The sequence below is a fragment of the Maniola hyperantus genome, chromosome 13, assembly GCF_902806685.2.
Source record: "Maniola hyperantus chromosome 13, iAphHyp1.2, whole genome shotgun sequence".
Taxonomy (NCBI): domain Eukaryota; kingdom Metazoa; phylum Arthropoda; class Insecta; order Lepidoptera; family Nymphalidae; genus Maniola; species Maniola hyperantus.
In genome coordinates this window covers 7,697,785-7,723,286 of record NC_048548.1, presented here as the reverse complement: position 1 = coordinate 7,723,286, position 25,502 = coordinate 7,697,785, and the positions used below count along the sequence as shown (strand labels likewise).

General features: G+C 35.7%; 3 protein-coding genes across 3 annotated transcripts; 1 reads left to right on the top strand and 2 right to left on the bottom strand.

The window, feature by feature from the left end:
• Positions 1–725: 725 nt before the first annotated feature.
• Positions 726–3,445, bottom strand: LOC117987460 (dynein intermediate chain 3, ciliary-like). The gene has a single exon (XM_034974477.2). The coding sequence runs from the start codon at positions 3,026–3,028 to the stop codon at positions 1,289–1,291; it is 1,740 nt and encodes a 579-aa protein (XP_034830368.1). The 5' UTR covers positions 3,029–3,445; the 3' UTR covers positions 726–1,288.
• A 961-nt stretch (positions 3,446–4,406) lies between these two features.
• Positions 4,407–10,677, bottom strand: LOC117987500 (uncharacterized). The gene is made up of 4 exons (XM_034974526.2): positions 10,503–10,677; positions 5,662–5,732; positions 5,494–5,571; positions 4,407–5,213 (listed from the first exon to the last, which is right to left on the bottom strand). Exons 2-4 carry the CDS (start codon positions 5,717–5,719, stop codon positions 4,735–4,737), a joined length of 615 nt encoding a protein of 204 aa, XP_034830417.1. The 5' UTR covers positions 5,720–5,732; positions 10,503–10,677; the 3' UTR covers positions 4,407–4,734.
• A 1,809-nt stretch (positions 10,678–12,486) lies between these two features.
• Positions 12,487–17,919, top strand: LOC117987870 (uncharacterized). The gene has a single exon (XM_034974936.1). The coding sequence runs from the start codon at positions 12,487–12,489 to the stop codon at positions 17,917–17,919; it is 5,433 nt and encodes a 1,810-aa protein (XP_034830827.1).
• Positions 17,920–25,502: the final 7,583 nt, after the last annotated feature.

Below are 25,502 nucleotides of genomic sequence, written 5' to 3'. Positions count from 1 at the left end.
GGCCGCTGGCAGTCCTGACTCATTGACTGATACATCAACACCCAGCTCAAACTTTACAACCTAAAAAGCTGAAATAAACTCAAAGCACTTGGCGGGGGTTTTTTTTAGTTCAGTTAAACCTGTAAACATCTTTGCTAGAAATATCTGACCCAAAACTTATTACATTCTATGGACCAACACTATACTGTAGGTAGGTACGTTTTATGCGACAAGCATGGTAAAGTTTTAACTTTCAACATCATCATCAACAAACCCGCTGGCTCTGAGCACAGGTCACCTTCCAGAATAAAAAGGGTCTAGCAATAGTCCACCACGTAGTCGCGAGCATAAGCTAGTAAGATATATTTTACACACTTTGTGGCATTCTGTACTGTAACGTATAAATATTCCAAATTATCTGATTGAAAATAACTCGTGGCGGTGAAATATGTTTATTTCTAAGCGGTTACGGTTTCTAAAAGGGCAAATACGATTAAACGAAAAATGTTTGGACCAAAGATATTATGTGAAAGGAAAAAAAACAAAATTAGCATTTTATATTAAATAAACAAAAATTTTATTTGCGGTTAACATAAATGTATTAGTTCAAACCTAAATGAAAAGAATTACAAAATGTTTGGACCAAAGATATTATATGAAAGGAAAAAAAAATGAAAATAGCATTTTATATTACTTAAATAAACAAAAGTTTTATTTGAGGGTAACATAAATGTATTATTCAAACCTAAATGAAAAGAATTATCAGTTTTTAATTGAAACAAAGTAGATACATAATATGAAACTGATATTTTTTACTGTAATAAACAAAATAAGCTTTTAGACTTAATAGTTAAAAGGTAGAAAGTATGAAGTAATCAATATAAAACCTAATAATTTTTTCCCTTAAATGGGTGGCTTAAGTATTACCATCTTCAATTAATAATAAAACAAAATATGTATAATCTAAGCTAACAATAAGTGTCCACCTGCAGCTAACTTCTCAGAAAGTGTAGGCAGAGTTATCAAATACATTTTTATAGAGAAAATTAAACTTCCTTACTTACTACTTAAAATTAAATTAGTACTTAAGTAATCCATGTTAATTTCAATGAACAGCAGTTTTACTTTTATTTATCGTATGCCATATAATCGCGGTGGCGCGCTCTTGGAAAGGCCTATGTCCAGCAGTGGACGCAAACAGGCTGATGGATGGATGGATGGATGGATGATATAATCATTAGTTTTATTTTATTGCACACGTTACTTATTATTCCAATTTTTTGTCAAAAAAGGAATAAAAATACCGACTTTATCGTTTTCGCATTTTGTCCAGCTTATATTTAGACCAATTCGTTAATTTGTCATATTTTCCTAATTCCTCTGTAACCATTTTGAAGTATTCATTTTGAGTATTTACTATCTCCTCAACAGATTCAGTTAGGCCAGGATCCGCTGCAGCTTCCTCTTCTGCTTTGATTTTTAGACGTATTTCTTTGACTCTCGTCGCAAGAATATGTTCTCGTCGATATTCACGTTCAAAACATTGCATCATCAATTGCTTATCTTGTTCCTCAGACCAAATCAGATTTTGAGATAATGATATGATATTTAGCGATCCCTTTATGTCACCAACTGCGACGAGGTGATTTTTTTCATTTGGTTTTAATTTTGTTAAACGATAGTCAGAAACAGGAAAAGCTAAAATAGGAGCATGCCGTTTTCGTAAAAGATCCCAGTACCTAAATTTACCATCATCACTAACAGACATGTAACCAGAAACTCTTCGAGGAGACCAAACTACGTCAGAAATCTGCTTTCGCTGTGCACTACCACGTATGATTGGGTCTGATTGTATATCATCACTCCAAATATGAGTAGTCGAATCACCACACGTTATAAATATTTTTGATGAACACGGACTTCGATGAACGGCTCGAACTGGACCGTTGTGAGCGTCAAAAACTCTACCCATTATTTCGTGGTAAGATTTGCCTTTACGGTTAACATTTATTACCAATCCTGTCTCAGTGCCACAAAGAAACTGAGTTGGAAAATTTCGGTCACTTTGTAATGCGCTCACTCCTTCAGAATTAGCCAGACTAACTTTTTCATTCGTAGGAACTCGAACAGACATAATAAGTTCATCGGTCGGGTGTGACATGTTCCTAATATCCCACCACATACATTTTCCATCGGCAGAACCACTAAAAAACTCTGTATTAAGACGAGAATAAATAAACATCAGGGCACTAACAGGGTCTCGGTGAGACAAATGCGTTGGGCTTAGCAAAGTTGATTTTGACTGTTCGCGTATATCAAAGATACTAACTCTACCATCTTCAAGTCCACCAACAATCACGTTATGATATGTAGGAGAGCAAACTACTTGGCAGCAAGCAGATGGAGGATCAAAATAATCGTTCGGTTCATTTGGGTACTCAATATTCCAAACAAAACATTTAAAACTTGTATTTACATGACCACTGATTGGATATTTTTTATCACAATAAGCAGCCACAAGCTTAGAATCATTTTCACAAGTCCAACAAATTGCAGCAATCGGACGCTTATCTACATCAGTAGCAACTTTATTCATACTAAAGGAATATTTTTCTACCGGTTTTTCAGATTCCATATCTTTAAAGTACATGTTATATATTTCAATAGCATTGTTTTGATTAATATAATTTATAAATTCGGGATTTGTAGACATAATTGCGTTAACATACGGATCCTCTCGTTGAATGCGTCTTCGATATCGAGAAATTGCTTCGTCATCATTAATATTAATATCCTTTGGCCACCCCCCTTCAATGTGTTCAGCTCCTTCATTGCATGTTGTTATTTTTCTAGTGTTTACACAATGCTCAGATAAAATTACAGACGTCTGAGTCTCCCGATTAACTGGATTCCGACAGCAATATAGCTTCTGTTCACATTTATCGGGATTAAGGGAGTCTAATAATGTAGCACCAACTTCGCAAAACATAGGTGGCCTTCCAAAGTCCTTCCTTTTTTTTACGTACGCATAAGTTAAGCTGGATTTCATATTTATATTTAAAACTCTTGAATACTAATAAAGCTATAGCTATTATTTATTTTTCCACTAAGTAATTGAAAATTAAAAAGACGTGATGACGTGAACATTGACGTCATATTTTATTTATTTTTCTTTTGATGATTACTTTTCTAAAAATGTATCAATATCAACTTTGCCAGTAATTTATAAAACATATTTATATAATATATTTTATGATATTTTTAGTGATTTGGTGATAATAGAGAGAGAGAGAGTCAGCGCGTGCCAGACCTTCGTCATTTTATAAAAGCTGAAAGTTTCTCTGCGTATTGTCCCCAACACTAGGAGGAACGTTTGTTTGGATGTGTGTTTGGATCATGGTGGCTTTCGGCGATAACTAGTAATAAAGGTGTAAAAAACTAACGTCAAAATATAAAGTCTAATTTTTTATATTTTCTTCGGAACAATATTAGAAGTCACGTTATGCATTACCAGACACTTAGTATCGTGGTATTAGAAATCACGTCATACATTACCAGACACTTAGTATCGTGGCAACCCCCAGACAGCCTTTAACTTTTAAACTTTAAGAGTTTCTGGCAGGGGGTTGCTATGATACTAAGTGTCTGGCAATGCATGACGTGATTTCTAATACTATTCTGAAGAAAATATTAAAAAAAACCCGGCCAAGTGCGAATCAGACTCGCGCACCGAGGGTTCCATACTTGGGTATTTTTTCGATATTCTGCACGATAAATCAAAAACTATTAAGTATTCTTAAAAATAAAAATATGTTTTAGAATATACAGGTAAAGCCCTTTCATATTATGATGCCCCACTTGGTAGAACTAGTTAGGTATCTTACTTTGAAAATTGAAAATTATAATTACTTATTTGTTCATGAACACATTTTAATTATTTTTTTGTGATGCAACCAAAAATTCCCGGTTTTCAGATTTTTCCCTTTACTTGTTCTATAATGTCTACCTTACTTCCAAATTTCATGCTTCTAGGTCAACAGGAAGTACCCCATAGGTTTTCTTGACAGACACGACAGATGGACAGACAAACAACGAAGTGATCCTATAAGGGTTTCTTTTTTCCTTTTGAGGTATGGAACCCAAAAATTAGAATTTATACTTCAACGTAAGAGTTTTACAGCTTTATTACCTGAATATACGCAGAGAAACTTTCAGGTTTTATAAAATAACGAAGGTCTGGCACACGCTGGCTCTTAATCCATGAGGTAATATTTTCATTTTACATTGCGACATTAATTTATGTATTTATTATAAGGTTCCTGCTGGTTGCTCGTATGAATATGAAAAACAAAAACAAAGAAAATGTAGTCGTAATAATATGGGATTTTTAAATATAATATAACAAAATAATATGTTGCTCAGCTTATCTTTATTGTTTTTTTCTACATTTGCTCCAAATACCAAGGAAACACTTACATTGTATAATTTATGTCAGTAACAACAAAAATAACTTCTAGTTTATGGTGAGTGATATTTTTGGAAGTTGAATTTTATTGTGAAGAGACATTATATTTTACTGATTATATTATGTTAATCTATTAGCATGATTGCTTTACAAGAACGTATTATTTCTGATACACTTACTTGATCATTTCATTTAAATAAATTTTTAAATTGTATCTGATTGGTCCCCTCTAGTGTAAGAAATACAGAACCCTCAATAATAAGCTTAAGCTCCATACCAACGTATGTTTTCTATCTTACAGCTGTTACAGCGACTACAATATTTCTTTTGCTTTTGGCCCTATTTAGTTTAACAATTTTATACCTAAAATTATGTTTCAAATGTTCTATACTATTCTTAGAGTTGGCAGGCAAATGTTTATCTTTATCCTTTATTTTATTCTTTACTTTTATCCATCGATCGTTTTTCCAATCGTATTTTTTTCCCATTTCTGTTAAAATATCTTCAAAACTAGGCCACTCGAAATTTGTATTCGCTGTTACAAGCGTAACATTTTTTATTGAAGCTTTTATATCTTGCAATGTGTTTTCAGTGTAACGTGATTTATAATTATTAACATTTGAGTGATCACGCTTGTCTGATTGTGCTTTTCTTTTCATATTCTTATCAATTTTACTTTGCAAATAATCGATCTCTTCAAAAAAATAGTCTGCAAACGGTTCCTCAGAAAATTCATCATAATATGATCCAAGCTCGTCTTTGATTTTTTCTGTAATGAAAATATCATAGTACATATTACGAAAAATAATTTAAGAACGGACAAAACATTTATTTAATTTTCTATTCATCACTTCTATTCGGTCACACATATCGTTAATTTGAGGAAGGCAGATATATTTATGAGGTAACTTTTATTTTAAGTAACAAGGTCCCGAAACTTATTTGTGGGGTAAATACTACTAATATATAGAAGTTATAAAGAGCTGTAGGATTATTTTGCAAAACAATTTAGATTTAAAACTACTTAACCGTGCTAGAGATTAACGTACCCGTCATCTTTTTGAATAGTTTTATGTCATGCTGCAGCATTTCTCTATTTGATTTTTTCCACCTACTATCGCCTTGATCTGAAAATAATAATATCTTTAGCATAAAAAATATCCAATATTTTTGATATAAAATTGGTACTTACCCAATATATTGTATGGCATACATACCTACTAGTAAAGCGAGCAAAATAAACAAGAATGTGTGCCGTATGGAGCTACAATCCATCCTGAACAGCAATCTGGAACAAGGAAAGAACACGTTTAATCCTACAAATTGTTATAGTTTTAGATTAAATCATAGTTTACCCTATAATTTAGAATGTAAGTAATAATTTGGTTTTAATAATATGATAGACGACTTCAGATTAAAAAAGTTTAATCCTTAAACCTTCTGCTATAATCCTAGACTCAGTATCGCTTTTTATTCAACTTATAAAGGTGTTTTTTAATCGTCACTGAATCTAACACTTGTTCGGAATGCCCTTCCTATCGAGAACAACCAGCAAGAGACTCAGCCGTTGCTCTTTTCAAATTTCAATCCATCCATACTAATATTATAAATGCGAAAGTGTTTGCTAGCTTTTCACGGCCGAACAGTTTAACCGATTTTAACGAAATTAAAAATCCACGCGAACGAAGTCGCGGGCATCATCTAGATAACAACAACAATCTCCAACAATATTTGTCTCCTTTATCATTTACATAATCTTTGATTGTGTAACTTGATGCATTTTTAGGAGCATACTTTCAATAGATTTTTAAACTTGTGTAAAGGCAAGTCTAAAATTGATTGAGGGATTTTATTACTAAAGATTACTACACTGTGCTATAAGTACTACTAAGTAATTAAACTTGTAATCTGTATAGATTAAATTGTACAGTAGTTAAACTTTTATAGGTAGGATTTAGGTAGGTAGTTATACTTAGTTAGTGGGCTTAGGAGTAACACGAGAATATCCAATTAGTTCCATACTAATTTCGAAAACAGATGTTCCTTCTCATTTACCTAAACTAGACTAGAGAAACTTATTATTGGCCATTCAATAGGTTATTTTCATTTACTACAAAGAGGAGTCTACAATGGTTCCTTTGAGATTTCAATGAACAAAATTTTTAATCAAAACCTAAAAAGAAGCAAAACTAATCTAAATGTTTTTTTTTCAAGTTTAATTAAAAAGAGACTATAAAATTACATTATTGTTTTTGTATCGATACAATGCGACGGCAAATATTTATTTAACTTGTTGTACGTAGCTTAACTTCAATATTAAAATATTAAATATAAATTTCCGGTTCCAGATGTTACCATTCCCTCGGAGAAAATGGTTTGGTAATCTCCCATTAATTTTAAGCTCCAAAATTAAATTGACGATTTGTAATATTTATTTAGGAAAATAATAAGACTTGTGACGTAATTTAAGTATTATAAGTCCCGCAAATTGCTAATGCACGTGGCCGCCATTTTGGTGACGTCAGCACTCGAAGTTTCGAGCTGATGGTATATTTTTATTTCGGCTGACGTCATTTCGATGTCAATGAGACATGGTTCCAACGCAATAGCAATTTTCGGGACTTATATTAAATTACAGTTTTATCATAATATTACATCAAACAATCTTATTATCTTCTTTATTTACAATAGGAAAGCTACAAGTGGACTACACTACTGGACGGATCGGGCTGAAATTTGAATTTAATGCAGCTATAGCTACTATTATGATAAGGACATCCGCAAAGAAAGGATTTTTGAAAATTCAACCCATTAGGGGATAAAATAGGGGTTTGAAATTTTTGCATTCCACGCGGCCGACGTTGGGAGCATAAGATAGTTATCCTATAAAATCTCTAACAAGTGAATCTGTAATTTTGCTATAAATTATTACAACAACGGTTACCAATTTAAAAATCACTACTCTATTTCCAGTGTGTTTTATGTACACATTTTCTCCTCGTAGGTTGCGTTCTTTTCATTTTTAAACGTCAGACGAGCGTTGCTTAGCAAAAAATGGTGACCGCTTCTCTCCTATCTATTCTTCCTTTATAGCTTCCGTTTGTTGCCGGACTGTATGATATTTTGCCAATACACCGACCTTTTACGAAATACTATACATTTTTTCATAATATCTAAGTAGTGCTATATTTCATATATACCTACCTTATTATCTGTGAAAGTTTCATCGACAAATTTTATTTTCGGTGAAATTCGTGAATTGCACGAGAATGGAGCCTTACTGATATTTTAAGGATATAGGAAATACCTACCTAGTTAGGTAAATTTAAGAAAAAATAGTCTATATCACGTTGGTGATGAAAGAAGCTGACAACATAATATATAGTAACTATATAGCTATTGTCTAATGAGCCAAACTCTATCTACAGTACGCGATAATCGAGATGGCAATCGGGACACACGCCTGCACACCGACCGCGCTAGTCCGCACCGGGGGGTAACGCGGGGGCTGTGCGGGTGTGCGGGGCGTTCCTACCCCGATTGCCATCTCGACCTGTCGCGTACTATAGTAGGCACTCCAACATATTATATTGTAACTTTTTTTTATTTGAAAAAAGCACTGAGTTTCTTGCCCGTTCTCTTCGGTAGAATCTCCATTCCAAACTGGTCGCGGTGCCACGAGACACTATAGTAGGTAGTTGTCCTGCATAAATTAAATAAATTTTGATTTTGATTATCCCAGCACAGAATCAATGTTCATTGATAATAAAGTAGGTATAAAGCCATCGATGTATAAAGCATACACCCAAAAGTAAAACTTAGAAAAAGTAGACTGAATGTATCTGCTCGTCCAAAATTCAATTGCGATATCAATAAAAAAAAAAATCATAAAATATATCGACATTTCCCATTAAATACTGTTAAATCAAGATATAGCAAATGCAATTTCTAGTTCTACATTTACATTTCCGCTCCAATCAACATCCTATCGCAGTCACAATCAGCACATTCAATATTTGTTGCAAATATCAGAATATTTTAACGAACATTTTGTTATAGAAAATGATTGACAAATATAGGATCACAGCTTTGGGAACGACGTTTAATTTCATTCTTATTTTATTTACCCACTGACAAAGGATTTTGAAAAATGCCAGCAGGATCTTTAAACTACCACACAAACTACCTAAATCCACACAAACGCAATACCGGTAATGACTTAATTGGTAATAAATGACTTTTACTTAGGTCCAACTGAAATCATCTCCGAAAATTAATTAAATAATTAATTAATAAACAGGGTTGATTTATAATAACCAATATAAAAGAACTAAATTTTAAAATAAATAAATAAATGAACAGCATGAAAATAACTCATAACCTTCAGGATTTCTTATGTCATAGAATAAGTACAATCATGGAACTATGTAGGAATCAGTTTAGCATAATATTACTCAAGTGTTCTGGGAGTAGAATAAACATTAGAAAGTTAAATAGAGCACCTGTAAACTGAAAGCGTAATAAATAAATAATTAAATGGATTTAGAGATTTGCTTCCAGTGCTTTGATGGTAATATTTTATTCATCAAATGTTTCACAGTGTACGTATTATTAGCAGCACGGTAGTTCACTCTGGCACGAGTATCACTGACCATGATCACACAAATTTATATGCCGAACAAATACAATTCAAAACAATGGTTTAATTCAGAATTCAGACATTTATATTTATGACTCTTATGCCGCTGAAGCTAGGGTCTACAATTGAAAAATAAATATTCACAGGTAAATATGACGTATTGATGAACACTGTGGTACAATTGCCAACAAATTGTGTGGTCCGATTAATTAATGAATGTGAACGCACGAAAACCTATGTTTGTTGATAACGTTAACAGTTATCTACTGAATGTTCTGCTGGCTGTGAATAATTTAAAGCGGATGGATAATTGTTTGAGCATAAAATATGTTCATGAATTAAATAATCCTCAATTGCACAAAGGGTGAAATGGAATATGAATCTCAAGTTTTAGAGAAACTGACTAATTGACATTTAAACGCTTAGCAGAAGCCAAGAAACTTGAGACTTTCGATGTAGGTTTCTCTATAACGCTGTCTATAATAAATTTTTATTTATTTTTATGCATCATAGTTTTTGAATTATCGTGCAAAATGTTGAAAAAATAAGACTGCAGTACGGAACACTCATTGCGCGAGCCTGACTCGAACTTGGCTGGTTTTAGTATACCTAAGCCTGATACAGTTTCATACTGCCTAATAAATAATAGAACATGGCACTTTGTGTCAAAATAAAGTGCTATATAGCGAACGTTAATTTTCCGGTATGAAAGTCAAACTACTTTGTATGTACGAGGTAGGTAAGCCTTTTATAGATAAACAGCTAACACAAAGTGTCCGATGTGACTTATCACTAAAGTTAAACAAATGAATAAAATCACCAACATTTTAGATACTATAATATAAAAATGAATCACTAAATGTGTTGGTCATCTCGAATCTCGAGAACAGCTGAACCGATTTCGCTAATTCTTTTTTTATAATATTCCTTGAAGTACGAGGATAGTTCTTACGGAGAGAAAAAAATTCAAAAAATTTAATCGACTGTTAGGCGGAACGAAGTTCGCGAGAGCAGCTAGTAGAAACATAAAAATACACAGCTTTAACCAAATATTAACGCAATCGTTAGAGACTTACCTTGAACGAATATTAAAAACTCCGTTCAAGAGTAGGTAGGTAAATAGGTACTAATTACTATCTCGGTTTGTAAACCTTTTCTGTAATAAATTGATTTCATATGTAATGAGTTCTCTGTGACCGTAATTTAAAATATCCTAGCACGTGTTATGTTTTCTCAGTTTTATTGTATGGGGCTCATTCTTGACCCGAATGTAATGTCAAGTCTATATTATTATCTATAACAATGAGCAAAACAAAATTGCAAATTGTTCAAAATAAATGAGAACTCTACAATGATCATAAAGAGATATTAAAAATGATTAATTATAAGTGGAATAAAAAATACAGCTGAAAAATTTACCTTAGAATTAAAATACACGCATCAGTTGTATTAGAGCAGCGAAAACATCAGATTAGTTTGCTTAGATAGCGTTCCCCTTAACAAGCAACTTCAGCAATTCACGAAACTTTCTTGTACTGTTACGTAGTTTTCATGTTAGCACAATTCCCGTAAATACATCCGCCTCACTTGCGATCCGATATAGCACTGAAAGCTTTTCTGTAGAACAACTCGATATTGCCAGTCTCGGAACGCTATACCTCTAGCAAAAGAGCTTGAGAGAGTTTAACGATTTTCACTGCATCCATTACTGGTTTGTACAAAAATACGACTGAATATTTTCAACTAAACATGCATTGGATGCTTAGCTTTCGGTTTGATAGAGGTGTTCAAAAATGTTTTTTTACATTGCTAACGCTTTCCATCCGCTTTCATTCCACCCTCGATAACCCCCTATAGCCACCATGGCTTAACTTGTATTGCATGTCTGCAGGTAAGCTAGGTCTTTGAAACTGAAATTCTATGGGGTAACGCATTCAATATTATCCAATTATATCCATGTCCTTTCAGGAGTTAATTGATACCTTTACAGTGTTCAATTATATTCGTATTATATTGGAAATTGTAAATGAACGATTCATGAAATTTTAGAGGTTTACATCTTTTTGGGTTCACAAAATATAGTAAGTAATCAACTTAATTAGTACATTGAATTGCCTTTATTATTTTACTAGGACCTAGGTCAATATTTCTATCAAACTGCTTAACTAATGGTTTGGAGTAGGTACTTAGGTAGGTACCTACCTACTTACTAAAATTAAATTAGTAAATAAACAAAAGTGAAATCAACTGGTTTTTTCAGTTTAATTATGAGTTTATTTACCGGCTAGTGAAGCTAGAATCAAAAGATAATGTTTTGATGACCTCCCTGGCGCAGTGGTAAGCGCTGTGGTCTTATTAGTGGGAGGTCCCGGGTTTGATTCCTGGCAGGGATTTGGAATTTTATAATTTCTAAATTTCTGGTCTGGTCTGGTGGGACGCCTCGGCCGTGGCTATAGTTACCACCCTACCGGCAAAGCCGTGCTGCCAAGCGATTTAGCGTTCCGACTTCCGGTACGATGCCGTGTAGAAACCAAAGGTGTATGGGTTTAATAAAAACTGCCATACTCCTTCCAGGTTAGCCCGCTCCCACCTTAGGCTGCATCGTCACTTACCATCAGGTGAGATTGCAGTCAAGGGCTAACTTGTATCTGAATAAAAAAAATAGCTAGGTAGTTAATAAATATTGTATGTATAATAGGCAGCAATAAAGGATACAACTAATCAATCAATCAGCCGACGAACAATTTAATGGAAGAATTTGCATAAAAGCTATTTCAAGTTCTGCTATTTTAGCGTTCAAACTATTCTGAGTGATATCCAATATAAATATAAATCAATATAGACTCACGTGATTAGTCGTGCGAAGGCTATGGATGGCAGCCACTCTGTGTAAAACTTGGTGGACTGTGTTTCGGCGTGAAACGAAACACATCACGGCCGTGGGCTAATATCATTGGTCCACGTAATTCGCAAGCTGTCAATCTTTGCAAAACCGTCAAGACGAGACATACCGAATACGATTTGAACCACTGTTACTGTTGTCACTGTTTTTGCCTTTTTTATAATACTGTAAAACCGAAATTAAAGTCTATTAGTATCAGCACAATTTATTATTTTCAAACTTCTACGCGCAAACATAGTTTTTGGACCTTCTTTACCGAATATAAACGCATACTACGGCCTATGGAATAACGGACAAGGATTCATCGCAAGAATCATCAATTCGAAGACGCAAGGGCTGGCTGACTTCGAGACGCGCAGGATACGGTCAACCTATCCACGAATCGTCCTCCCTTACTTCGCTTGTATAATATTGTGCTGTTACTTCGCAAACGTTCATGTGCAACCCGCTAGCTGCTATTTAAGGTAAGTATCCTCACGTAAGTACTTCCACTTTCCCAAAATGGCAAATCGTGACAAATCTCCGCAACTAGGGCTCAGCGATGATAAGTTAGAACTACTAGTACGCGATCTAACTAAAAAACGTGGCACCCTTAAAGGTAGATTAACCAAATTTGGAACCTACGTTAATAGTTTTGATGCAAATGTCGCAACGCCTCAAAACAAAATAGATTTAAAGTTACGCATTGAAGGTGCCACGAATCTTTATCGCGAGTTTAATAGCATTCAGTCTAGGATAGAAGAATGTGTCAATGAAGCTGATCTCGATGATCAATTAACTCAAAGAGAGCAGTTCGAGGACTGCTACTATAGCACATTGTCACAGGCTGAATTATTAGTTAATAGGTGTGATGGCAGTAGCAGCGGTAAGGTCACAACTTGTTCGAAAACATGCGAAAATATTCAGTTACGCTCAGTTAAACTACCTACCATAACATTACCGTCCTTTGACGGGTCATACGAGCACTGGCTGGAATTTAGGGATACATTTCAATCATTAGTGCACGATTCAGATGAAATAACCAGTATCCAGAAATTCCACTACCTGAAGTCTTCGCTGAAGGGTAGTGCCGAGCTAGTGATCGACGCATTAGAATTTACATCTGACAATTATTCCGTCGCATGGGATCTTTTACTCAATCGCTATAATAATAGCCGATTATTAGTTCACAATCACATAAAATCAATATTCAACATTCAACCGTTGAGTAAAGAATCCTCTGCTTCGATTCGAACACTTAGTGACACAATTCTGAAAAATATACGCGCATTAAAGATCCTAGGGGAACCTGTGGACTCGTGGCATTCGCTAGTTATTTATATCATGGTGTCTAAGCTAGATAAAACCACTGAACGCGAGTGGGAACAGCATAAAGGCACTTTGATAACAAACAATAACGATTCCAAATTAAAATTAAAGGTTGACGATTTAATTAACTTCCTAAAAAATCGTGCGGACATGCTAGAAACATTGCAGGGTTCACATTCGTCACAAATTAATAAGGAGTCAAAAGACACGAAAAATAATCTAACAAATCGATCAAACGAAATCGACCGAACGAAGTTATCCACAAAATGCAATGTTTCCACCACCAAACCGCACGATCGTCACTCCGCGCCAAAGAACTGTATTATGTGCAACGGTTTACATCAACTTTACGCTTGTTCACAATTTATTAACTCTAATTTGGAATCGAAATTGAAATTTCTTCGCGATAGGAAATTATGCGAAAATTGCATGAAAAATAGTAGCCACACTGCTGAATTTTGCAAATTCGGTGGTTGCCGTCGGTGTTTTAAGAAGCATAATTCCCTAATCCACCCTTCGGATGACTTAAACCATCCCCCGGGTGATACAAAACCGATAGGTAACACTAGCGGTTCCCTAACTATGCACTCGACATTCGATAACCAGCAACTAACCGGCGCGGGCGCAAGTGTCGATTCAAGCCCCACCGCGCCGCTCCTCTGCCCCGCGGATGCAGTGTTCTATGCAAATAATGCACACAGCGATAAACGCACACATCGTTCTTTGCGACCGGTTCTATTGTCCACGGCGCTCATCGAAGTACGAGCTCGAAATAATGTTTATTTACTCGCAAATGCATTATTAGATAACGGAAGCGAACGCAGCTTCATAACTGAAGCCTTTAGTAAAAAACTAGGGGTAGAATTATTACAGTCCACTCACGAAATAAGAGGTGTAGGTAACTCAGTGACGCAATGTACTAAATCATGCGACATTGAGATAAAATCACGCATATCTACTTACGCCACTAAACTACATTGCTTCGTATTGCCGCAAATTTCAACTACGCTGCCCGCTGTACATTATGAACGCGCGAGGTTCCATATACCTAATAGTTTACAGCTGGCCGACCCGCATTTTATTGATTCTCGAAAAATTGATATTTTAATCGGCGCAGATATATTTTGGGAATTAATACACGAAGGTAATATAAGGTTACCTAACGGGCCTTATTTACAAAATACGCATTTAGGCTGGATAATATCAGGACCTATCGTATTGAATACGCGCAACAATAGTCTTATCCAGTGTAACTTCACGCAATCCATAGACACGCAACTACGCCAATTCTGGGAGATCGAGGAGTTCCCTCGGGATCGGGATCGCACAGATGCTGAGCATGCTTGCGAAGAACTGTTCACTCGTACTACGACGCGCAATGACGAGGGACGGTTTATTGTGAGTATACCTCTTAAGTCATCACCCGACCTTTTGGGCGAACCACTTCCACAGGCAGAACGACGCTTCCTGGCGTTAGAAAAGCGGTTAGAACGCGCGCCCGCTTACAAGAAACTATACGCAGACTTTCTTCATGAATATGAGAGCCTAGGTCATATGACTCGCGTTTCGACCTACGGAACCCCTCATTATTTTATGCCGCATCACGGTGTATTCCGCGAAAATCACTCTAGTACCAGGCTTAGGGTCGTTTATGATGCTGGGGCCGTTTCTAGCTCGGGAATCAGCTATAATGACCTTCAGCTGGTAGGCCCGCCCATCCAAGGCGACCTAATTTCAATTATATTGCGCTTCAGGCAACATCGGTACGTCGCATGCGCAGATATCGAGAAGATGTACCGACAGTGCCTTATAGATGAAACGCAGCGAGATCTTCAGCTGATTCTCTGGCGCGACGAACCCACGCAGCCACTAGGTGTCTATCGCCTCAACACGGTTACCTACGGAACCGCGTCCGCGCCTTTTCTAAGTTGTCGCTGCCTAAAACAACTCGCTATTGAAACAACAAATAGTGAAGTTTCACGAATAATTAATGAAGATTTTTACGTAGACGACATGATCACGGGTTCGGATGATAAAGAAGTCTTGATAAAATTGTGCGAAGAAACAACCAAGACGTTGCAAGCTGGCTGTTTCCCGCTACGTAAGTGGATTTTCAATTTTACATGCGAACCCGCGACCGTGTCATCGTCGCGCGCTTCTAAACAAATACTCGCGGAGAATACAAATCATAAAACATTAGGTATTGGTTGGCTTAATGACAGCGACGAATTTTATTTCAATACGGAGTTTAAGTCTGATAGTACTCAACCTATAACTAAGCGCATAATTCTATCATACGCATCTCAAATTTTCGATCCGTTAGGAATTCTAAGTCCATTTATTTTAACTGCAAAAATGTTATTACAACAGCTGTGGTTATTAAAATTGGAGTGGGACGACAGCGCACCTACGGACATCGCGCGTCAGTGGAACCGGTTTCTCGCTTCGCTGTCGATCTTGAACACAATACGCGTCCCTCGATATGTTATGGATACTAATTCTATATCTACCGAGATACATATTTTTAGCGATGCATCTCAAACCGCGTACGGCGCGTGCGTTTACATAAGGACCGTAACCGCGAATACGGTCAAAGTGCAATTGCTATGCTCAAAAGGGAAAGTCGCACCGCTAAAAACTGTTAGCATCCCACGGTTAGAGCTTCTCGGCGCTCTAGTGGGTGCTCGCCTTTATAACAAGGTTCGCAATTCGCTACACTGCAACTTCGACCACGTAATGTTTTGGACGGACTCGACGATCGTCCTAGGTTGGCTGCGCATGCCGCCAAGATTATTAAAAACGTTCGTTCAAAATAGGACGATAGAAATTCACGATTTGACGAAGGAGCTTCCGTGGCGTCATGTAAGCGGGAAAGAGAACCCAGCTGACCTCGTTTCGCGTGGGGTTGTGAATCTCGAGGAGCTCTCTTCTTCTGATTTGTGGTGGGAAGGACCATCCTTCCTTCGCGACCGTGAATTTGACTGCGAAAACGTACCACCCTTTTACACGCACGAAGGGCAATCAAATGACTTGCCGGAAATGAAGAGTAGTAAAATAACCGCGCTAGTAGTCCAGGATAAGTCGAGCTCTGAAGGGCAATCTGCTATCGATTTTGAACGATTCTCTCAGTTCAGTCGGCTAAGACGCTCAACTGCATATGTTTTACGGTTTTTACATAATACGCGCAATAAACTGAATAAACGGTCGGGTGTTCTTACCGTCGATGAGCTGAGAGAAGCCGATAACTTGTTGATTAGGCTTTCTCAACTGGAATCTTTTCCAGTCGAGTACAAGTCAATATCCAATAAACGCGCGCTAAAGAATAAACATAATTTAAGTAAATTAAATTTGTTTATTGATGAAGATAAGCTGCTGCGAGTCGGTGGCAGATTGGACTATTCAGAGTTCGACTATAACAAAAAACATCCAATTTTGCTGTCAAGCAAACATCATTACACTCTTCTTCTCTTCCGGCACGAACACAAATCATTGCTACACGCTGCTCCGCAGGCGCTTCTCTTTCATCTCCGTGAATCTTGGTGGCCGATTGCAGGCAGAAATCTCGCTAGAAAAGTCGTTCACGACTGTGTTGTGTGTAAGCGCCTGCGAGGTCAAACGCTCACTCCTCTAATGGGAAATCTTCCCAGCGAGAGGATTACACCTACCTTTCCGTTTTATCGATGCGGCGTTGACTATGCTGGCCCAGTGTACATTCTTAACAGAAAAGGTAGGGGAGCTAAAACTACAAAGGCATATATTTGTATCTTTATATGTTTTGTAACGCGCGCAGTGCATTTAGAGCTGGTGAGTGACCTTACTACTAAAGCTTACTGTCTCACACTACATCGTTTCGTCTCCCGCAGGTCAAAACCTGCCGAAATTTGGTCCGATAATGGCCGAAATATGGTCGGACTTAAAAACGAATTCGCTCAATTTTTAGAACGTTGTAGTTCTGACATTATCGAATACGCAAATCAACAAAAAATCAAATTCAAATTCATCGTACCCTACGCCAGTCACATGTCGGGATTATGGGAACGTGGAGTACGCTCGTGTAAATACCACCTTCGCCGCGTGGTCGGTAACGCGCATCTCACATACGAAGAGTTCAGCACCGTCTTAGCACAAGTTGAAGCTGTCCTGAACTCTCGCCCTCTCACTCCAATGTCGTCCGATCCCAACGACTTCCTTCCTCTTAGTCCTGCTCATTTCCTGGTTGGCCGTACGCTCACCGCACCTGCCTACGACAACCTGGAGGATACGCCCACGCATAGACTCGATCGGTACCAGAGAGTTGAGCAAATTCGACAACATTTTTGGAGACGCTGGTCGAAAGAATACATATCCGAGCTGCAAACACGGACCAAGTGGAGAGAGAACACGCAAGACCTTAAACACAACACTATGGTCATCATCAAAGAGGACAACTTCCCACCGTTGAGATGGCATCTCGGACGAGTCATCAGAAACATACCTGGGAAGGATGGAATCTCAAGGGTCGCTGAAATACAAACTGCATCCGGACTTGTGAGGCGAGCCTATACGAAGATCTGCCCATTAGTCGACCCTGACGAGGATAGTCTTGGAAGCTCAGCGTTCCAAGGCCGGGGGCATGTTTCGGCGTGAAACGAAACACATCACGGCCGTGGGCTAATATCATTGGTCCACGTAATTCGCAAGCTGTCAATCTTTGCAAAACCGTCAAGACGAGACATACCGAATACGATTTCGAACCACTGTTACTGTTGTCACTGTTTTGCCTTTTTTATAATACTGTAAAACCGAAATTAAAGTCTATTAGTATCAGCACAATTTATTATTTTCAAACTTCTACGCGCAAACAGACTGAAAAATTGGTTTCGAATAATAAGTAGACACTGAGGATACAATAATCATGTTAGAAAGAATAAGAAGAAAAAATATCAATTAGATATTTTATTTACTCATGGTGACGAGGTCTATCTTGCATTATAGTTTAATTGTTTTTCTGTTGCATAACTTATGAGACAATGCCTATAATATGCCAAAAGAGCCCCACATCTTAAAGTGGGTCACAACAGTAATGATTACGTACGGAAAACTCTCCCCAATTAGGGAAACCGCTGATTTAGAAAAAATGTGGAAGCAGGCTTTTGTTGGTTAAATAAACGCTTTTCGCTGCGCGCGGAGTGGTTGCCAAGTGACTTGAAGTTTCTGTGCAATGCTATCTAATTATAAGTAATGAGCTGATGATGTAATATGAGGGTGATATGGCCTATTGCGCATATTGCAAATTGAAGACAAAGCTGATTCCATCCAAAACCTTGATTATTGTTACAATTTTTACGTTTAGCACATAAATGACAATAGAGTCTATTGATAAGTATAGAAGTTACCGTGACAAGGATCTATAACGAACGAGTTTTTATTTGTTTTCATTAAGCGTTATATCGAATCATAGCGTTTGTGAAATAGCTGAATCCAAATCTGCAGCAGTCAGCCAGTAAGTACGACAATAAAATTAGGTAAGTATTTCTCGCGGCTTTTTCGTCAACTAAGTGTATCAAAGGCCACTAGAAAGCTAGACTAGCCATTAGAAACGAGCAAGCAAATTACTTCATACCTATGTATCCATGGATTTTCGATTACGCACTCACGGGTGCAGATTTAGACGATGCCTTGCGTTACGATAACAAGTGGAAGGAGAAACCGGGTCAAAAATTTCTTGGTTTATGTACCAGGTACCTATACCTATCACCAACAAGGTTCATACTTTTAGTTTTATATACTCGTAGTATACCTACTTCAAAATCATGAAAGTAAAGTTAACCGTTAGGGACTTGAGACGTCGCGTGCAAATGGCTCAGATTAGCATATAGGTACATGTGTCGGAGATACGAGGCTTGCCGAATTTAAACGAGTTTCCGGAGAGGCAGTTAAGAGATATGCCTAAAAGTTGTGATATTCTGATTAAACTTGTTAAATTTTATTAGAGGCTTGAAAACGATCGTATTTTTTCCACTTTGTGTATATAAAATACTATGTATGTATCTGTAACTTTTTAAATTAAAACTGAGAAAATGTTTACGCATAAATAGCGCAGAACCATCAAGGAATTGCTAAAAGTATGTACATAATGACAATCGAATCGTTTGATATCTTTGCAATCAAAGGTAAGTAGATCTTTCTTATGGGAAGGCAAGGGTCGAACAGCAAAACTTTCAGGAACGAGGTTTAATCTCGTTAACAATGTTCCACATTATAACTTTAGTAATTCCTGGTCCAATAAATAAACGGATCCTTTTTCAACTTCTCCATTTGCTATTTTTCGGAGTGCTTGTTTTATAGGTTAAAGTTCAGCAAAACTTTTCGAAACTCTTCAACGAAAATAGTTGTAGGAATTAATTATTTTTAATTGGATATAAATTGCGTACCTACCCTATTAGACAGAATTATTGACGTGGAAAAAAAATGTAGAACCGTTTATTATATTTATGGTTCAACTAACTAAACTAAATTTGATTCCATAAAAATTTTTGAGTACCTACTTATAATATTTCAATCAGTTCATATGAGCCTAGCATTGTGGAATTCGGTTTAACTTTTAGGACACGCGTGGGTACAGCACATGAGGTATTTTTTCGTCGTTTCGATTTTTACAAAATACCAGTGGTAAAATTTTTAATTTTTCAAAAGTTTACTAACTGAATAAAAAATATTTTTTTATTTATTAGCATGGCTACGAGGTGGAAGGGTTCATTAGATTTTTAACATTAAAACTCATCATTGTCTGACAAGATAAAAGTTTTATTAAAGAACAAACGATATAACACATCCACATCACTGATATAACATGACAAAAATAACTCGTACTGTGAGAAACCACTGAAAAACGATTTCCTGTTCCAATTAACCGAGTCGCTGACGTGAAAAATGGTGAGGAAATGTTCGTTAAATTAACGCCGGCTTCTCAAATGCGCGATCGAATTATTTGAAAAAAAAAGCTTTCATAAAAAGCTTCTAAATATAATAAACAAAGTACCTAGAGGTATAATAAAAAATAACGCACAACGAATTCATAGCTCAAGTTCGGAATTTCATTGGCCAACTAATGAACGAGTATAAAATATATTATTGACCGTGCGAAGCAAGGTCTCTGAGTCTAGTGCAGAGTAAAATTGCACACTTGTCCGTATGTCTGTCTGTCACAGCCTTGTAACTTCTGAATTACTGAACGTAATAACTTCAAAGGAGAATGGGCGTTTTTGTTTAGAGCCTGGCCTGATAACCAATAGAGTTCTAATGTATGTCAGATAAATATTATAAAGAAACGAAATAAAGTATTCCACTTTTAATGGGTATTAGTATTATTAACATAGCTTCACAATAATGTTAATAGATTGCGCTGTTAACATTATAAAACTATCGGGAATCATGGGATACCGCGAGGTCTTAGTTCGGGGCGAACCAATTACAAATAATTCAAAGTATCGCGTTTCGGCCCTGCCGTCTTATAATGTACCTACAGTTACGTAGTACTATTATATATTCTGTGCTACAGTCTTGTAAAGATATTATTAAACTGAACACAGCCACAGAAATGAATTAGATCACGCTTAAAGAAACATTGGACAAAAGATTTGCATAAACTAATTTGGTTAAAAGGCGAAAAGTCCCTCTGCGGTTTGAACGGCTCACATTCACTATGCTTTAAATATTTACTGAAGTCTGTCTCATTGTCCATTGTAATTAACAATAGTTTAAAAAATAAACAATTTTTTTAGGTAAATTGCGAGATTAAAATAAATTAAAATTATGATCTGCATTATTTAAAAACTAGAGGATGCGGACTTCGTCCGCGTGGATTTAGGTTTTTAAAAATCCCGTGGGAACTCTTTGATTTTCTGGGATAAAAGTTGCCTTTCCCGAAACGTTAGCTAATTCTGTACAAAATTTTATCAAAATCGGTTGAACTGTTAGGCTGTGAAAAGCTAGCAGACAGACAGACACACTTTCACCTTTATAATATTAGTATGGATTAGTATGGATAATGTCATATTAGTATCATGCCGTATGTAAATTGTAGGGACTAGGTATACTTTATAAATAATCCAAAAGTGGGATAGAATATTGTCAATCAAATTCAACGAATAGCTGATAAGTTAAAACTTCGTCTTTAGTTCTGCATACTTAATAATTTCAAATATTATATACAGGTAATTTAATGCAAATATTACAACCGGAGCGAGACCAATAATTAATCTATGATTACAACATTTTATATAATTAATAAAGAATGTCCAGTGAAAACATATATGTAGAAGTTATAAATTAAAAAGGTACCAAAATAACATCAATTAGGATTCAAAGTTATAAGTATACCTAAGATGTATGTATTTACATATGATGTATAAACGATATACCTAGCAGGAGGCGGTAGGTATCCCAATTAAATTTAGGAATCTGATACGGTTGTATAACATTTAATTACAGCAAAGTTTATAGGAACTGAAACTCTACTTGAATTGGGTAATTTCGAAAATGTTACGACACTCAGCAAAATTATAACACTATCAAACTAAAATTGTGGTCCCAAGAACAGAGATTTGTTTGACAACGGGACAGATGGTGCCAAAATAGTTTTCGAGTTTCCGATGTCACATTGTCTGCTTAATGCGATGCCGACAAGAAAGTCACAAGTTATATTAGAACAGCCAGATGATGCCATACGCAGACGCTGCAGGAAAACTTATGAGGGTCCGATAACTGACGATCTGTATTGTTACCCAGATGAAAGATGAAAAACCCATAAATGCGGTTCCCAGATCCTTCTGCATATTGCGACCTTAGGTTTTTACAGTTATTATCAGTTGTTAGTGATAATGACCGGGACCAACGGTGACTTGGTTCAACGTTGCTTAACAATCGCAATCGATTGATATGTGTTGTCACAACAAGATACAAGTCCCAAACATGGCTACCTATTTATTTAATTTGTTGTTGGTACAATATCCATTGCAAGTATCCCATTATTTAATGGAATGGGCTAGGAAACTCATAACTGTGTCATAGCGACGTTATATATTATTAAAGAAATTAGGTAAGTATAATATGAGAACTTGAGAAGACATGAAATTTTTTGATGAGGAAAGTAAATTGCTAACAAACACGTTCTAACTTTTTCACGTTTTGCTTCTCACGTTAGCACGCAAGCACAAAACAATAAAAACAACGTAAACGCGTCAGAAATTATAAGATGAGAATTTCTCGGAACCATATGTGTGCAGAATATTTTTAATATTAAAGTAAAAGAACAAGAATTTAAGTCTATAAAGTCTGACTCAATTGCAATGCACACTGAAAATTTTAACGAAATATTTGAGAAAAGCTAAAAGTTCGTATGGTAATTCTATTTGTATCCGGGTTTTAAACACGTTGATAATTTTTTTTTAATCCTGTTTTTTTTTTAAAAACTGGTTTTTTTTCAATCCTGATTCGGATTGAATTATGGAAAACCTGGTTGTGAGATAGATTGGTACACGTATCAACGTCCACGAAACATCTACAAATACACTATAGAACAACCTTTTTTGTTACTATTAGTTTCTCATTTATTTTTCAATCATAGTCAAGTAAGAAGAGATCACATTTGGAACAATCGAATATAGATTTCATAAAACAATTTCCCGATTTTTTCCTAGCATCCATGTGATATATGGCTATACTTATCCCTCCGAACTGCTACGGTTTCCGACATCCAGAATGAGGATTGAAATAATGAAATTGTAATATATCTTTTCGATATCGGTTATACATTGGAACGGAACGCAATGGCTCGCAAAAAAGCAATTTGTGACTTGATTTGATAAAGCTGTTCTTATAATTTTCTACATCAATTTGTGATTATATAATCTTCTTATAATGATTATGTTTTATTGGAAATTGTTTGGTATAATAAATCTTATAAAGTTGTTGGTTCCTTCATTTGATTGACGTTAAAATTTGCAATTTTATAGCGGAAAAAAATCTTGTGGAGATGTTGTATCATTTACCTACTTCTCCATTCCTATACATCCGCCTGTATGTCGTTAACTACTGGACATAGACCTTTTCAAGTGCGCATCCCCAAACATAGTACGCCGCCTTTACTCATCCACCTGCTTCCCACTACGTTCTAACTTCTAAATCATTCAAATAGCTCCAGCGGGCTGGAAGATGAGTATACATTGAACTTACCGGTACGCGATCTCCACTCTCCACTCCCGAATACGTCTGCGACAGATGACGGCCTGCCCTCTGCCACTACAGCTTCCTTTGAGCTATGTCTATTACTTTTACTAGAGAAGAAAGAATAAGTGTTATTCTAAACCTTTTCTGCATTAAATGCCAATTGTTTTGAATGCATTATAATATTACACTTAGAACATTAATATTGTCAGTTTCGGTATGCAGATTAGCTGTGTGCATTAAACGCTTGTCTCTCTGAAGCGAGGGACATTAGTCATTACTCCTTGCTACTAGATCTCATGTCATCTTTTATGAAGGAGCAGTGACGATGCGAAAATTAGGATGAAGATAAACTATTATATACTCGTATACTGTAGAAACAAAAATATTATAAAACTATTGAAAAGTAGTTCAAAGACTCAGGTAAAGCAAAAAATCCGAAAACAGTGAATTTGTGGTTCATTACAAAAAAAATGTGTTTAGGAAAAAAATTTACTAAATCAAATATATACTTATGGTATATTTTGTACGATGGTCGGAACCCTTCCTGTGCGAGTCCGACTCGCAATTGGCCGGTTTTTTTTACTATGATCATGGTTTAGTTAGGTACCCTTTAATAAATGCGATAAGTATAGAATAAACACAACTTACTAAAAAATACAAAATAATTTTCAAAGAAAATTATTTTCAAAATATAAAATAAATAAAAATAAATTAATAAATTATAAAATAATTTTCAAAGAAAATTATTACTTTTCTTTTCATGAAATGTAAGCGATTCAAGCGTTACCAGCCTTAATAAATAATACAAAATAATTAAAAGCACACGAAGATTCAAAGAAAACTCAAAGCTCATTAATTACTCTCACTTTTATCTTTTAATTTTTTACATAAATAGGCTACCTTGAATAAATAAAAATGGCGCGTCACGAAAAATTTTTGTTGAATAATTTTTGGTCGTAAATCTTCGGTTCTTTTATTTAAGAAATACAAACGATAAAAAAAATCGTTCGCGTGAATTTCTAACTACGACCATTTTGGTTACTTAGCGGTAGGTATATATAGGTACTTTATTTAAATTTCTACATTGATGGAATGTATCGCATAATATGGCCATAGATAAATACTTTTGATACCTAGTAGGTTTAGTTATATTATTAAATGTAAAAAGCTTGTAAAAACGAAGTTCTCAGGTAGGATGTCGGAAAATTCTTTCTCAGTTGACGTCTCTATAACTCCAGTTTCTAGCCCCAGTGCGGTGGTTTGAGCTGTACCAGGGTAAAATAACTGTACGTTGATTAATTTCAGATAGTCAGTGTTTTAGTGAAGTGGTGAAAATAAAATAACCACCTGACTTTATAATCACTATTTTATAAACGCCATCAATTAACAATCAAAAAGTGTACAACATAATATACCTACTTAGAATTAACTAAGATGTAAGTATAATATGTATAGCTAATTTGACTTTGACGACTGACTGACTTTTGAAATTGCGAAGTTTAAATTTATTTTTATTTTTTATTAAATGAACTAGGGGTTGTAAAAAAGAATAATTAATTTTACTAACGTGTAAAAATAGATAAAAAAAGTTTCAGAAAAATCTTGCATTTAAAAATAAATAAAATATTCCACCCAACTGCACAATTCGAAATTTTTCTAACACACTTTTAGTATAAATAAAATCAAGCATATAGGTATCTTAGTGTTCTAAATAATATCTGTCCCGGCTGTACTCACGTGTGTAGTCGACGTTAGCCCGACTAGTTTCGAACCCATACGGGGTCCTTTTTCAAGTATTCCTCCGTATTATAAGTAAGTATTGTTCCGTATGGGTTCGAAACTAGTCGGGCTAACGTCGACTACACACGTGAGTACAGCCGGGACAGATATTATTTAGAATGGAAATCACTCACGGTAGTTTAAATGCTAAAATATCTTAGTGTTTCCTATTTTATTCCGCTTTGAAAATGCTAGTGAAGATAAGATTTAAATAAATATGA